This window comes from Oncorhynchus keta, unplaced genomic scaffold, assembly GCF_023373465.1.
Source record: "Oncorhynchus keta strain PuntledgeMale-10-30-2019 unplaced genomic scaffold, Oket_V2 Un_contig_1599_pilon_pilon, whole genome shotgun sequence".
In the NCBI taxonomy this organism is placed as follows: Eukaryota; Metazoa; Chordata; class Actinopteri; order Salmoniformes; family Salmonidae; genus Oncorhynchus; species Oncorhynchus keta.
The window spans coordinates 687,834-702,800 of record NW_026279648.1 but is presented as its reverse complement, the minus strand read 5'-3'; the positions used below and the strand labels follow the sequence as shown (position 1 = coordinate 702,800).

At 44.0% G+C, this 14,967-nt stretch overlaps 2 protein-coding genes across 2 annotated transcripts in view; both read left to right on the top strand.

Annotated features, from left to right (window-relative positions):
* Positions 1-981, top strand: part of fam171a1 (family with sequence similarity 171 member A1) — a 50,127-nt gene extending 49,146 nt beyond the window's left edge. Inside the window, exon 10 of the mRNA XM_052502703.1 lies at positions 294-981. The gene's annotated coding sequence lies outside the window, so the exon portion shown is untranslated. The remainder of the gene's footprint in view (positions 1-293) is intronic.
* Positions 982-3,828: 2,847 nt separating this feature from the next.
* LOC118367938 (glycylpeptide N-tetradecanoyltransferase 2) lies at positions 3,829-14,662 on the top strand. Its single transcript, XM_052502702.1, has 13 exons — positions 3,829-5,036; positions 5,802-5,919; positions 6,200-6,341; positions 9,986-10,104; positions 10,211-10,302; positions 10,578-10,694; positions 10,917-11,087; positions 11,220-11,328; positions 11,496-11,666; positions 12,518-12,623; positions 12,745-12,806; positions 13,464-13,601; positions 13,752-14,662. Exons 1-13 carry the CDS (start codon positions 4,927-4,929, stop codon positions 13,770-13,772), a joined length of 1,476 nt encoding a protein of 491 aa, XP_052358662.1. The 5' UTR covers positions 3,829-4,926; the 3' UTR covers positions 13,773-14,662.
* Positions 14,663-14,967: the final 305 nt, after the last annotated feature.

Genomic DNA, 14,967 nt, shown 5'->3' with positions numbered 1-14,967 from the left:
GCAGCAACCCCCTCTCTCCTCTCCTCCCTCTGTCCCTGGCAGACAGCATGCAGCAACCCCCTCTCCTCTCCTCCCTCTGTCCCTGGCAGACAGCATGCAGCAACCCCCTCTCTCCTCTCCTCCCTCTGTCCCTGGCAGACAGCATGCAGCAACCCCCTCTCTCCTCTCCTCCCTCTGTCCCTGGCAGACGGCATGCAGCAACCCCCTCTCTCCTCTCCTCCCTCTGTCCCTGGCAGACAGCCCCTCTCTCCTCTCCTCCCTCTGTCCCTCTGTCCCTGGTCCCTGGCAGACAGCATGCAGCAACCCCCTCTCTCCTCTCCTCTCCTCCCTCTGTCCCTGGCAGACAGCATGCAGCAACCCCGTCTCTCCTCTCCTCCCTCTGTCCCTGGCAGACAGCATGCAGCAACCCCCTCTCTCCTCTCCTCCCTCTGTCCCTGGCAGACAGCATGCAGCAACCCCCTCTCTCCTCTCCTCCCTCTGTCCCTGGCAGACAGCATGCAGCAACCCCCTCTCTCCTCTCCTCCCTCTGTCCCTGGCAGACAGCATGCAGCAACCCCCTCTCTCCTCTCCTCAGTCACAAAGGGAGGATGCTGTGTGACCGTGGCTAGATTGTTTATTGACTTTTGCATCTGCCTCTGTGTGCCAGTGTGTGGGCCCGTCTCTGTCTGTACTCATGTCTTTCTGCACAAGCATGTGCCTGAGTGTTCATATCTGTGCGTGCAGACAATATACTGCAGGTCGTGTGTGTGTGTGACAGCATATGACATCTAAGGCATTACAGTGTATATAGTTCTCTCCTTTACATGTTGACATGTGAGCTAGTGTTGTGAATGACCCCTCATCCTCTCTCTCTCGCTCTGTACTCCCAGTAACCACTCTGGGAGAGTACTGTATGTTACTGTTCCATCCATTCTGAATGTCTTAACTGGTTGCTTGTATTATAATTTACGCTTATTATTCTGAATAAAGAGACAAACTGGACTTCTGCATCTTCTGTGTATGGTTTAGCACTAGTCTAGAGACTATAGAGCAAGTTTTGGTGTAGTAAAGTAAGTAGAACATAATTGAGTCATCCTCTGTAGATCAATGTCAAATGTGTGCAAGCTTCAGGGTTAGACTGTATCCAGATGCATGGTTCACGTTAATGTATCTGATAACTAAAGCAGTAGTCATGGCTACATGTTCTACATTACTGAACCACACAGGTTCAGAGAGAGAGATTGACAGCTTATGGTAAAGCTTTTCATTCCCTTATGGTTGACCTATCAGTTTCCATTAGGCTTGTCATATTTCATGCTCCTTTTGACAGATCTGTATATAGACAGGAAATCAATCAACATCTTGCTGACTGGGAGAGCCTGACTCCCCCCTCAAGGCCTTACCGGTTACTAACGGGCGGATTTAATGGAGCAGCATATCAACCCTCCATCGGGACATAATGGCCAGAGAACCTGCAGCTCAGCCGTTTCCCCCTGAATTCAGTAGCTGACAGACGCGCTCCATAGCGTGGCAATGTTGATGTTATTTTTTTAATATACGATGGAAATGTTTGATCTACGCTATACAGTACCAGTCCAAAGTTTGGACACACCTACTCATTCAAGAGTTTTTCTTTATTTTTACTATTTTCTACATTGTAGAATAATAGTGAAGATGTCAAAACACATGGAATCATGTAGTAACCAAAAAAAATGAAACAAATAAAAATATTTTATATTTGACATTCTTCAAAGTAGCCACCCTTTGCCTTGATGACAGCTTTGCACACGGCCCCTCTGCAGTCCAGGGGCGGTTCCTCCTGCAGGCAGAGGAGGGTCGTTAGTGATTGGGGCTCAGGGTATTTAACCTGCTGTTTCACTAATCTCTCTCTCTCTGCTCCTCCAGGTATGATCCTGTTTTGTTTGTTCCTTTGTAGTTTTGCATAGTTTTCACTCAGTCATTCACACACACAGATTCACGCATCCCTGCACTTTATATACATACACCTTATATTATGATACTTTCACACCTCATTCCCTTTTCTTTGTTTAAAGTTAATCGTTTTGGTTTACAATAAAGAACCTTTTTGATTGGCCTATACCTGTTGTTCGCGTCCCCTCATTTTTGCCACAGGCTATGAGCCGGCCTGTTACACTTGGCATTCTCTCAACCAGCTTCATGAGGTAGTCACCTGGAATGCATTTCCATTAACATGTGTGCCTTGTTAAAAGGTAGGGGTGGTATACAGAAGATAGCCCTATTTGGTAAAAGACCAAGTCCATATTATGGAAAGAACAGATGAAATAAGCAGAGAAACAACTGTCCATCATTATTTTAAGACATGAAGGTCAGTCAATCTGGAACATTTCAGTCACAAAAACCATCAAGCACTATGATGAAACTAGCTCTTATGAGGACCACCACAGGAAAGGAAGATTGAGTTACCTCTGCTGCAGAGAATACATTCATTAGAGTTAACTGCACCTTGGATTGCAGCCAAAATAAATGCTTCACAGAGTTCAAGTAACAGACACATCTCAACATCAGCTGTTCAGAGGAGACTGCGTGAATCAGGCCATCCTCGTCCAATTGCTGCAAAGAAACCACTACTAAAGGACACCAATAAGAAGAGACTTCCTTGGGCCAAGAAACACAAGCAATGGACATTAGATCGGTGGAAATTGGTCCTTTGATATGACGAGTCCAAATTTGAGATTTTTGGTTCCAACCGTCGTGTCTTTGTGAGACACAGAGTAGGTGAACGGATGGAGATCACAGTTCCCACTGTGAAGTATGGAGGAGGAGGTGTGATGGTGCTTTGCTGGTGACACTGTAATTTATTTAGAATTCAAGGCACACTTAACCAGCATGACTACCACACTATTCTGCAGCAATACGCCATCCCATCTGGGTTGCGCTTAGTGAAATTATCATTTGTTTTTCAACAGGACAATGACCCAAAACACACTTCCGGGCTGTGTAAGGGCTATTTGACCAAGGAGAGTGATGGAGTGCTGTATCAGATGACCTGGCCTCCACAATCACCCGGCCTCAACCCAAATGAGATTGTTTGGGAAGAGTTGGACTGTAGAGGGAAGGAAAAGCAGCTGACAAGTGCTCAGCATATGTGGGAACTCCTTCAAGACTGTTGGAAAAGCATTCCTCATGAAGTTGGTTGAGTGAATGCCAAGAGTGTGCAAAGCTGTCATCAAGGCAACGGGTGGCTACTTTGAAGAATCTCAAATATAAAGTTTTTTTTTTTTTGTTTAAAAATTATTTGGTTACTACATAATTCCATATGTGTTATTTCATAGTTATGTCTTCACTAATATTCTACAATGTAGAAAATAGTAAAAATAAAGAAAAATTATTGAATGAGTAGATGTGTCTAAACTGTTTCTTGGTACATTTTACATTTAAGTCATTTAGCAGACGCTCTTATCCAGAGCGACTTACAAATTGGTGCATTCACCTTATGACATCGAGTGGAACAGCCACTTTACAATAGTGCATCTAAATCTTTTAAGGGGGGTGAGAAGGATTACTTTATCCTATCCTAGGTATTCCTTAAAGAGGTGGGGAATATATACCGTATATACAAAAGTTTGAACACCCATTCAAATTAGTGGATTTGGCAATTTCAGCCACACCCGTTGCTGACAGGTGTATACAATCGAGCACACAGCCATGCAATCTCCATAAACAAACATTGGCAGTAGAATGGCCTTACTGAATAGCTCAGTGACTTTCAACATGGCACTGTCATAGGATGCCACCTTTCCAACAAGTCAGTTCGTCAAATTTCTGTCCTGCTAGACCTGCCCCGGTCAACTATATGTGCTGTTATTGTGAAGTGAAAACAAAACATCTAGGAGCAACAACGGCTCAGTCACGAAATGGTAGGCAACACAAGCTCAAAGAACTGGATTACTGAAGAGTGTCTTTCCTTGGTTGCAACACTCACTACCAAGTTCCAAACTGCCTCTGCAAGCAACGTCAGCACAATAACTGTTCGTCCGGACCTGGGTTTCCATGGCCGAGCAGCCGCATACAAGCCTAAGATCACCATGCGCAATGCCAAGTGTTGGCTAGAGTGGTGTAAAGCTCACCGCCATTGGACTCTGGAGCAGTGGAAACGTGCTCTCTGGAGTGATGAATCACGCTTCACCATCTGGCAGTCCGACAGACAAATCTGGGTTTGCAGATGCCAGGAGAAGAACGCTACCTGCCCGGATGCTTTGTCAACTGTAAAGTTTGGTGGAGAAGGAATACGGGTCTGGGGTGGTTTTTCATGGTTCAGGCTAGGCCCCTTAGTTCCAGAGAAGGGAAGTCTTAACGCTACAACATACAATCACATTCTAGATGATTCTGTGCTTCAAACTTTGTGGCAACCGTTTGAGGAACGCCCTTTTCTGTTTCAGCATGACATTGCCCTCGTGCACAAAGTGAGTTCCATACAGAAATGTTTTGAGATTGGTGTGGAAGAAGTTGACTGGCCTGCACAGGGCATCTGACCTCAACCCCATCGAACACCTTTGGGATGAATTGCAACGACCACTACGAGCCAGGCCTAACGTCACTAATGCCTTTGTGGCTGAATGGAATCAAGTCCCTGCAGCGATGTTCCAACATCTAGTGGAAAGCCTAACCAGGAGAGTAGAGGCTGTTATAGCAACAAAGGGGGACCAACTCCATATTAATGTCCATGCTTTTGGAATAAGATGTTCGCCGAGCAAGTGTTCACATACTTTTTGTAATGTAGTGTATAGCTGATCTCTCCTTGTTTCGATGTGATTTGGGAACTTAGCCTACTGCTCTGCAAACGTGCTGTGAGGAGATTGGGCACCAGATGGCGCTATTTCCGACTAACCTCTTTGTTTTTCCCATCCCTCCCTGTCTCCTGTTCATTCAGCATATTTTATATATATATATAGGTTTTCATCCATAATGGCGGAAGATAGCGAGTCCGCAGCCAGTCAGCAGAGCCTGGAGCTGGACGACCAGGACACCTGCGGAATAGATGGCGATAACGAGGAGGAGAATGAACACATGCAAGGGTGAGGCTCGGCTTCACCAACCAGACACAAAACGCAGCAGTCCGGGGCAGCACGCGTCCACGCTCCGATGGCTCGGTCCTGTGTAGGGGGTGGATGAGTTTCTTTGGATAATGAGCTCGCGCATACATCTAACGTTTGTGTTTTTACAACCAAGGACCATATATGCCCTGTTCGTTAATTCTATCACATAATGTTTTTATGTGATGATGGCCCATTCCGTCCTCTGAGTAGCAAGTGTATTATAATCCTGCTGGTTTGTGGATGTCATGGCAGTGTAGCCATATAAATGAAAGCTAGCTCAGTAGCTTTTCATTTGAATGAATGAGACTCGGCGTGCTAGGCGTTGTGTAGTTATTGCAAGCTAACTGGCCAGCTAGTTAAATTGCCAGTTTAGCATGCGAGTAGCCTTTAGGATTGACTTGTTCGCATTTAAAGCAATTGTCAATGGAATGACATACGCTAAATGGATATTTATCTAACTAAATGTTTAGTTTTATACTGCTGGCGCATTTGCTAGCTAACAGCAGCGCATATCCTTGGCTGTCCTTCTCTGACGTTACAGCAGCAGGCTAGACGTAAAACAGTATGTGAACTAACGTTGTTAGGCAGAGTGATTGCTACTCTGCTCCGGTTACACCCACTGAGGTACATAATCTGGCCCCATTTTAGCCTGACTTTAATTATTCAGCATGACAATAGTACCAGCTAACCTTTACTCCAGAGCAGAGATGTAGCCCGCTAGCTATCAAATCTCTGTGTGTGTAGGAGTCCGGGGGGAGACTTGGGGGCTAAGAAGAAGAAGAAGAAACAGAAGAGAAAGAAAGAGAAGCCGAGCTCTGGAGGGGCCAAGTCAGACTCTGCCTCAGACTCACAGGAGATAAAGGTGACTAACCGCTCTCTCTCTCCCCCTCTTGCTCAGGCCCAATTCCAAATCAAGCCCTATGCACTTGTGGAGATCTGACTGGATTTGACAGGTTTAAGCAATATGGCAATAGCACCACCTTGTCCTGAGATAGGCTTAGTGGAAGTTACACCATATTTCATATACCAATCAAATCCTCTCAGATCTCCACAAGTGCATAGGTTGTAAGAGGTCCATTTGGGATTCTGTCTGTCTGTCTGTCCGTCCGTCCTAACTTTCTCACCTTCTCACCTGTGTGTAGAACCCAGGGCTGCCCATGCAGAAGCTGCAGGACATCCAGAGAGCCATGGAGTTGCTGTCCTGCCAGGGACCAGCTAAGAGCATCGACGAGGCCACCAAACACAAGTACCAGTTCTGGGACACACAGCCAGTACCTAAACTCCGTGAGTAGACACACACACACACACAGTGAGTGAGACATACACACTTGATCACACACTTTTACTAAACTACACATTCAGAGCCTATAGAAAGTCTACACCCCCTTGGATTTCTTTACATTTAGTTACAAATTGGGATTCAAATTCATTTATTAGTGATTTTCATGTCTATGATCTATGCTAAATACTCAGTGGAAGAATGTTTTAAAATATATATATTCATATAAATGTACATTTTAGTAATTTAACAGATGCTTTTATCCAGAGTGACTTACAGTTAGTGCATTCATCTTAAGATAGTTAGTTGGGTGGGACAACCACATATCACAGTCATAGCTATTTTCAGGAAAAATGTACTTACTATCAGCTTAGTCAGAGCTAGTAAGGAGGCATTTATTTTTGGACTGGGCTGAGGGGGAGCTTCCCTCCCGTGGGGTGGGAGGGACAAGAGACCAGAGGTGGCAGAACAGTGTTCGGGTTGAGGTGTAGGATATGAGCATAGCCTGATGGTAAGGAGAGGTAGTTCCTCTTGCTGCTCCGTAGACAAGTACCAGGGTCTTGTCGTGGATGCGAGCTTCGACTGGAAGCCAGTGGAGTGTGCGGGGTGACATGGGAGAACTTGGGAATGTTGAACACCAGGCGGGCTGAACAAATGAAATACTAATATACTTTGATTAGATTAGTAATCAGTCCCCTGCGTGAATACATGTTAGAAACACATTTGGCAGCGATTTACAGCTGTGAGTCTTCTTTGGTAAGTCTCATAAGAGCTTTGCACACCTGTATTGTGCAATATTTTCCAATTTTATTTTCAACATTCTTCAAGCTCTGTCAAGGTGTTGGGGGTCATGGCTAGACAGCAATTTTCAAGTCTTGACATAGTTTTGACCTAAATCTGCTTGAAAATCTGTCTTGGCTACTCAGGAACATTTGCTCTCTTCTTGGTAATTAATACCAGTGTAGATTTGGCTTTGTGTTGTAGGTTATTGTCCTGCTAAAAGATGAATTCCTTTCCCAGTGTCTTGTGTAAAGCAGATTGAAGCAGGTTTTCCTCTAGGATTTTGCCTGGGCTTAGCTCCCTCCTGAGTTTTTCAGGAGAAACAGAAGTCTTTGCCCATGTCAAGTATACCCATAACATGATGCAGACACCACCATGCTTGAAAATAAGGAGGTAGTTACTCAGTGTTGTGTTGAATTTGCCCCAAACATTAGACTTTGCATTTATGCCAAAAAGTGTGTTCCTTTGCTGTGCTTTCTTTGCAGTATTACTTTAGTGCCTTGTTGAATACATATGTATGTTTTGGAATATTTGTATTATGTATATTTGTATTCTTCTTTTCACTCTGTCATTTAGGTCATTATTGTGGAGTCACTACAATGTTGTTGATCCATCCTCAGTCTGTCATTTAGGTCATTATTGTGGAGTCACTACAATGTTGTTGATCCATCCTCAGTCTGTCATTTAGGTCATTATTGTGGAGTCACTACAATGTTGTTGATCCATCCTCAGTCTGTCATTTAGGTCATTATTGTGGAGTCACTACAATGTTGTTGATCCATCCTCAGTCTGTCATTTAGGTCATTATTGTGGAGTCACTACAATGTTGTTGATCCATCCTCAGTCTGTCATTTAGGTCATTATTGTGGAGTCACTACAATGTTGTTGATCCATCCTCACTCTGTCATTTAGGTCATTATTGTGGAGTCGCTACAATGTTGTTGATCCATCCTCAGTCTGTCATTTAGGTCATTATTGTGGAGTCACTACAATGTTGTTGATCCATCCTCAGTCTGTCATTTAGGTCATTATTGTGGAGTCACTACAATGTTGTTGATCCATCCTCAGTCTGTCATTTAGGTCATTATTTAGGTCATTATTGGAGTCACTACAATGTTGTTGATCCATCCTCACTCTGTCATTTAGGTCATTATTGTGGAGTCACTACAATGTTGTTGATCCATCCTCACTCTGTCATTTAGGTCATTATTGTGGAGTCACTACAATGTTGTTGATCCATCCTCAGTCTGTCATTTAGGTCATTATTGTGGAGTCACTACAATGTTGTTGATCCATCCTCAGTCTGTCATTTAGGTCATTATTGTGGAGTCACTACAATGTTGTTGATCCATCCTCAGTCTGTCATTTAGGTCATTATTGTGGAGTCACTACAATGTTGTTGATCCATCCTCCCTCTGTCATTTAGGTCATTATTGTGGAGTCACTACAATGTTGTTGATCCATCCTCAGTCTGTCATTTAGGTCATTATTGTGGAGTCACTACAATGTTGTTGATCCATCCTCCCTCTGTCATTTAGGTCATTATTGTGGAGTCACTACAATGTTGTTGATCCATCCTCAGTCTGTCATTTAGGTCATTATTGTGGAGTCACTACAATGTTGTTGATCCATCCTCACTCTGTCATTTAGGTCATTATTGTGGAGTCACTACAATGTTGTTGATCCATCCTCATTTAGGTCTGTCATTTTGTTGGTCATTTATTTATTGTGGAGTCACTACAATGTTGTTGATCCATCCTCAGTCTGTCATTTAGGTCATTATTGTGGAGTCACTACAATGTTGTTGATCCATCCTCAGTCTGTCATTTAGGTCATTATTGTGGAGTCACTACAATGTTGTTGATCCATCCTCAGTCTGTCATTTAGGTCATTATTGTGGAGTCACTACAATGTTGTTGATCCATCCTCAGTCTGTCATTTAGGTCATTATTGTGGAGTCACTACAATGTTGTTGATCCATCCTCAGTCTGTCATTTAGGTCATTATTGTGGAGTCACTACAATGTTGTTGATCCATCCTCACTCTGTCATTTAGGTCATTATTGTGGAGTCACTACAATGTTGTTGATCCATCCTCAGTTTTCTCCCATCACAGCCATTGAACTCTAGAGCTGTTTTAAAATCACCAATGGCCTCATTGTGACATCCCTAAGCAGTTTCCTTCCTGTCCTGCAGCTCAATTAAGGACTTCTGCATCTTTGATGTGTCTGGGTGGTTTAATACATCATCCACAGCATTATTATTATTATTAACTTGACCATACTTCAAGATATATTCAATGTCTGATTTGTTATTGTTACACATCTACCAATCACTGCCCTTTATGAGGCTTTCAAAAAGTTTCCTGGTCTTTGTAGTTGAATCTGTGCTTGAAATTCAATACTTCACTGAGGGACCTTACAGATGTTGTATGGGGGACAGAGGAAGGAGTAGTCATTCATTCAAAAATCATGTCAACTCCTATTATTTCACACAGTGAGTCCATATAACGTATGTGATTTGTTAAGCCACATTTTACTTCTGAACTAATTTAGGCTTGTCTAAACAAGGGGTCTGAAAATACTATTTAAGTATAAAATGCTTATTCATTTCTAAAAGTGTGTAGAATTGAGTATTTTGTACAGATCAATGACACATCTATTTCAAGATCACTTTGTAGCGCAAAAAAAGTTCAAGGGGATGTAAACTTTCTATAGGCCCTGTAAATATGTACAGATACAGTACTCCCACAATCAGAGAAAGTTAAGCACGTTGTTATAGTAAGAAAACACACTGGCTGTATTTCCTCAAGTCCCCTGGTTGTGATTGGCTGGCTGGTTGGTTGTGATTGGCTGGTTGTGTTTTGGCAGATGAGGTTGTAACCAGCCATGGGCCCATGGAGGCTGATAAGGACAACATCAGACAGGAGCCCTACTCTCTACCACAGGGCTTTATGTGGGACACGCTGGACCTCAGCAACGCTGACGTGGTGAGTGTGTATGTTTCTTTGTGTTCAAAAGTTTATATTCATTGCCACCAGACATCAAAGTCGTGCAGACAGAAGACTTTACTAAGACTCTCTTTCTCTCTCTCAGCTGAAGGAGTTGTACACCTTGTTGAATGAGAACTATGTGGAGGATGATGACAACATGTTTAGATTTGATTACTCACCCAGCTTTCTCAAATGGTAAGTCAAATCCATACTCTACTTAGATTATGTTAAACTGTCTGTGTGTTTGGCCTCTGTCTAAACTACTCTGCTTCCTCTCTCTCCTTTTTCTCTTTCTCTCTCTCTCTTCTTTCTCTCTCCTTCTCTTCTCTCTTTCTCTCTCTCTCTTCTTTCTCTCTCTTCTTTCTCTCTTCTCTCGCCTTCTCTTCTCTCTTTCTCTCTCTTCTTTCGCCTTATTCTTTCTCTCTCTCTTCTTTCTCTCTCCTTCTCTTCTCTCTTTCTCTCTCTCTCAGGGCGTTGCGTCCTCCAGGCTGGTTGCCCCAGTGGCATTGTGGGGTGAGGGTTTCCTCCAATAAGAAACTGGTTGGTTTCATCAGTGCCATTCCTGCTGATATTCACATCTACGACACGTGAGTCACACACACACACACGCCCTAACCACACACGCCCTCACCACACACGCCCTCACCACACACGCCCTCACCACACACGCCCTCACCACACACGCCCTCACCACACACGCCCTCACCACACACGCCCTCACCACACAGCGGACACACATCAACAACGTCGTGGACAGGTGCATGTCAGTGCTGAACTTGATGCACACGTTTTCCTCCCTCCCTCTCCAGCTTAAAGAAAATGGTTGAGATCAACTTCCTGTGTGTTCATAAGAAATTGCGTTCAAAGCGTGTGGCTCCAGTTCTGATCAGAGAGATCACACGAAGGGTTAACTTGGAGGGCATATTCCAGGCCGTCTACACGGCAGGAGTGGTTCTACCCAAACCTGTGTCTACCTGCAGGTACACAGACACAATTCATCAATTTGTCCTAACATAATAAGAATACATAGAATGCTTAACTTAAGTTGCCTAACTGTAGTAAGTTGACTGTAACTTAGAGTATGTAACAGGAGTGTTGTGTTTTGTGAACAGGTACTGGCATCGTTCTCTGAACCCCAGGAAGCTGGTGGAGGTGAAATTCTCTCACCTGAGCAGAAACATGACGCTGCAGAGAACCATGAAATTGTACAGACTACCAGACGTAAGAACACACACAATGTTACACTTCCACCATCTATCACGTCTCTCCTACATTGAGCAAGACACTTTTCTCCCAGCTGATGGGGCTAATAAACTTTGCTTTATGGTTACAGGCCTGTGTGATGTTGGGTGTATGTGTATAACTCCCCTTTCTCTCCGGCTCTGTAGAGCACTAAGACCCCGGGCTTGCGAGCGATGGAGAGGCGTGACGTGCGTCAGGTGACGGAGCTGCTGCAGAAACACATGAGACGTTTCCAGCTGGCGCCCTCTATGGGCGAGGAGGAGGTGGCACATTGGTTCCTCCCTCAGGACAACATCATAGACACATTTGTCGTGGAGGTAGGGGTCTGTCTTTTTGTCTGTTCAATTAGATAATGAGATGGATATACTGAACAAAAATATAAATGCAACATGTAAAGTGTTTGTCCCATTTTTCATGAGCTGAAATTAAAGATCACAGAAATATTCCATACTCACAAAATGCTTATTTCTCTCATTGTGCCCAACTTGTCTACATCCCTGTTAGAGAGCATTTCTCATTTGCTAAGATAATCCATCCACCTAACAGGTGTAGCATATCAAGAGGCTGATTAAATGGCATGATCATTACACAGTTGCACCTTGTGCTGGGGGAGAATATAAGGCAACTCTAAAAGGTGCAGTTTTGTCACACAACACAAGGCCACAGATGTCAAGCATTGAGGGAGTGTGCAATTGGCATGCTGACTGCAGGAATGTCCACCAGAGTTGCCAGATAATTGAATGTTAATTTCTCTACCGTAAGCCACCTCTCAACGTCGTTTTAGAGAATTTGGCCTCACAACCGCAGACCACGTGTAACCACGCCAGCCCAGGACCTCCACACCTGGCTTCTTCACCTCAGGGTTTGTCTGAGACCAGCCACACGGACAGTTGATGAAACTGAGGAGTATTTCTGACTGTAATAAAGCCCTTTTGTGGGGGAAAACTCTGATTGGCTGGCCCTGGCTTCCCAGTGGGCGGGCCTATGGCTGCGCCCCTGCCCAATCATGTGAAATACATAGATTAGGGCCTAAGGAATTTATTTCAATTGACTGATTTCCTTATATGCACTGTAACTCAGTAGAGTTGTTGCATTTATATTTTTGTTCAATATAATTAGATACTGACATCTGAGTACTTTTAATTTGCTACTCTGTGTTTACCCTCAGGGTGCTGGTGGTGTGTTGACAGACTTCACTAGTTTCTACACCCTGCCCTCCACAGTGATGCACCATCCACAGCACAGAAGTCTAAAGGCTGCTTACTCCTTCTACAGCGTTCACACACACACTCCACTACTGGACCTGATGAATGACACTCTCTGGCCAAACTGGTACTGGCCAAACTGGACCTGATGAATGACACTCTCATACTGGCCAAACTGGTACGCTACTGCACACACACACACACACTCCACTACTGGACCTGATGAATGACACTCTCATACTGGCCAAACTGGTACGCTACTGCACACACACACACACACTCCACTACTGGACCTGATGAATGACACTCTCATACTGGCCAAACTGGTACGCTACTGCACACACACACACACACCACTCCAGGACCTGATGAATGACACTCTCATACTGGCCAAACTGGTACGCTAGGACCTGATGAATGACACATACTGGCCAAACTGGTACACACACACACACACACTCCAGGACCTGATGAATGACACTCTCATACTGGCGAAACTGGTACGCTACTGCACACACACACACACACACACTCCAGGACCTGATGAATGACACTGTCATACTGGCCAAACTGGTACGCTACTGCACACACACACACACTCCAGGACCTGATGAATGACACTCTCATACTGACCAAACTGGACCTGATGAATGACACTGTCATACTGGCCAAACTGGTACGCTACTGCACACACACACACACTCCAGGACCTGATGAATGACACTCTCATACTGGCCAAACTGGTACGCTACTGCACACACACACTCCACTCCAGGACCTGATGAATGACACTCTCATACTGGCCAAACTGGTACTGCACACACACTCTTTCTTTCCAACATAAATACAAAGGTTCAACACAACTATGATCACGTCCATCTAATTGGTGTGTGTTTGTGTGTCCCACAGAAAGGCTTTGATGTGTTTAATGCTCTGGACCTGATGGAGAACAAGGTGTTTCTGGAGAAGCTCAAATTTGGCATCGGAGACGGCAACCTGCAGTATTACCTCTTTAACTGGAAATGTCCCCCCATGGACCCCGACATGGTGTGTGTGTGTGTGTGTGTGTGTGTGTGTGTGTGTGTGTGTGTGGGTGGGGTGGGGGTGGGGTGTATTCCCGGGTGTGCTGTGAAAGAATTTCATTATGGGAAATCGGTCAATTCTAATTATTTTTCTATCTCTGTCGCTCTGTTTCAGGTTGGCCTTGTTCTTCAATAACTAGTCTGTCTGTGACTGCTACACACTCAGAGGTCAAAGGTCTTCTTTGACCCCTAACATCGCTCTACCTGGACACACAGGTAGTCCCAAACTAGAAGAACACAATGACAACAATCAAAGTGATCGGGAGGTGTGCATCACTTTGAGCATCTCTCCTGGATCATTTTTATCATGGAGAACATTCTCTCTGCTCACCCGGAACTGCTAACTCTTTTTAACCATCAACATCCTGAATGTGAAGTCCTATGCTCTGCCTGAGACAGACTCTTGTACAGTACACACACACTACATGAAGAGAAGGAAGACTTGCATCCATAATGTTTTTCTTGTTTTATTCAAAAAGGTGCATTGGTAACTGTGTTTGTTGGACAGTGCAGAAATGTAGAACCTGTACATTTAATGCCAGAACACATGTATTCCTGTAGTGTGGAATATGGGGGGTGGGAGAGGAAAGATTCAACTAGCGTAGATGTTATTGACTTTGGTGTTCCTATGAATGGTTAAGAGGGGAGGGGATTCTAGGGATTTTTGAGGAAGAATGTATTTGAAGCACAAATCTTCTTAACTGAGTGAAAGGCTCCTTATAACAACCCCAGGTGCATTTTATATATCGATTATTTCTGTTTTGTGTGTTTAGGTTTTTCAATATCTGAGTGTTTGAGAAACACAAAATGCAGGATGAGAATTTTATTATTTTAAAATGGTTTTTAATTTGTTTTGTGTGTTTGCACCTAACAACATATTGTTTTAAAAAGGTCCCATTTTTTTTCCCGGGCACAATTCTGATATTTAGGATTGTGCTTATATGTTGTGTGTTCTGTCACCATTCCTCCCATGTCTGTCAAACTGGCATCTTCACCTATAAATAAAGGTATTGGGTTGGAGTATCAGGCAGCTTCTTGTGTATGATCCAGCATATGAAGGAACCTGTGATGAGAGAAAACAGCTGTTTTGTTTGCTAATGTCGTCATGGTTACTACAGTTAGATAAACAAGTGTCCCTGTCAATGAGAAACTGAGTTAGTTGATTGTGTACATGGGGGAAATATAATGTACAAAACATTTGGAACACCTTCCTAATATTGAGTTGCAGACCCTTTCGCCCTCAGAACAGCATCAATCGTCGGGACATGGACTCAACAAGGTGTCAGAAGCGGTCCATAGGGATCCTGGCCCATGTTGACTCCAATGCTTCC

Bases quoted from the DNA above. Each gene is read 5' to 3' on its own strand.
- LOC118367938 (XM_052502702.1), top strand. From the start codon at position 4,927: ATGGCGGAAGATAGCGAGTCCGCAGCCAGTCAGCAGAGCCTGGAGCTG. The intron at 10,303-10,577 runs GTAAGTCAAATC...TCTCTCTCTCAG, and splicing joins TCACCCAGCTTTCTCAAATG to GGCGTTGCGTCCTCCAGGCT. The intron at 10,695-10,916 runs GTGAGTCACACA...CTCCCTCTCCAG, and splicing joins GATATTCACATCTACGACAC to CTTAAAGAAAATGGTTGAGA.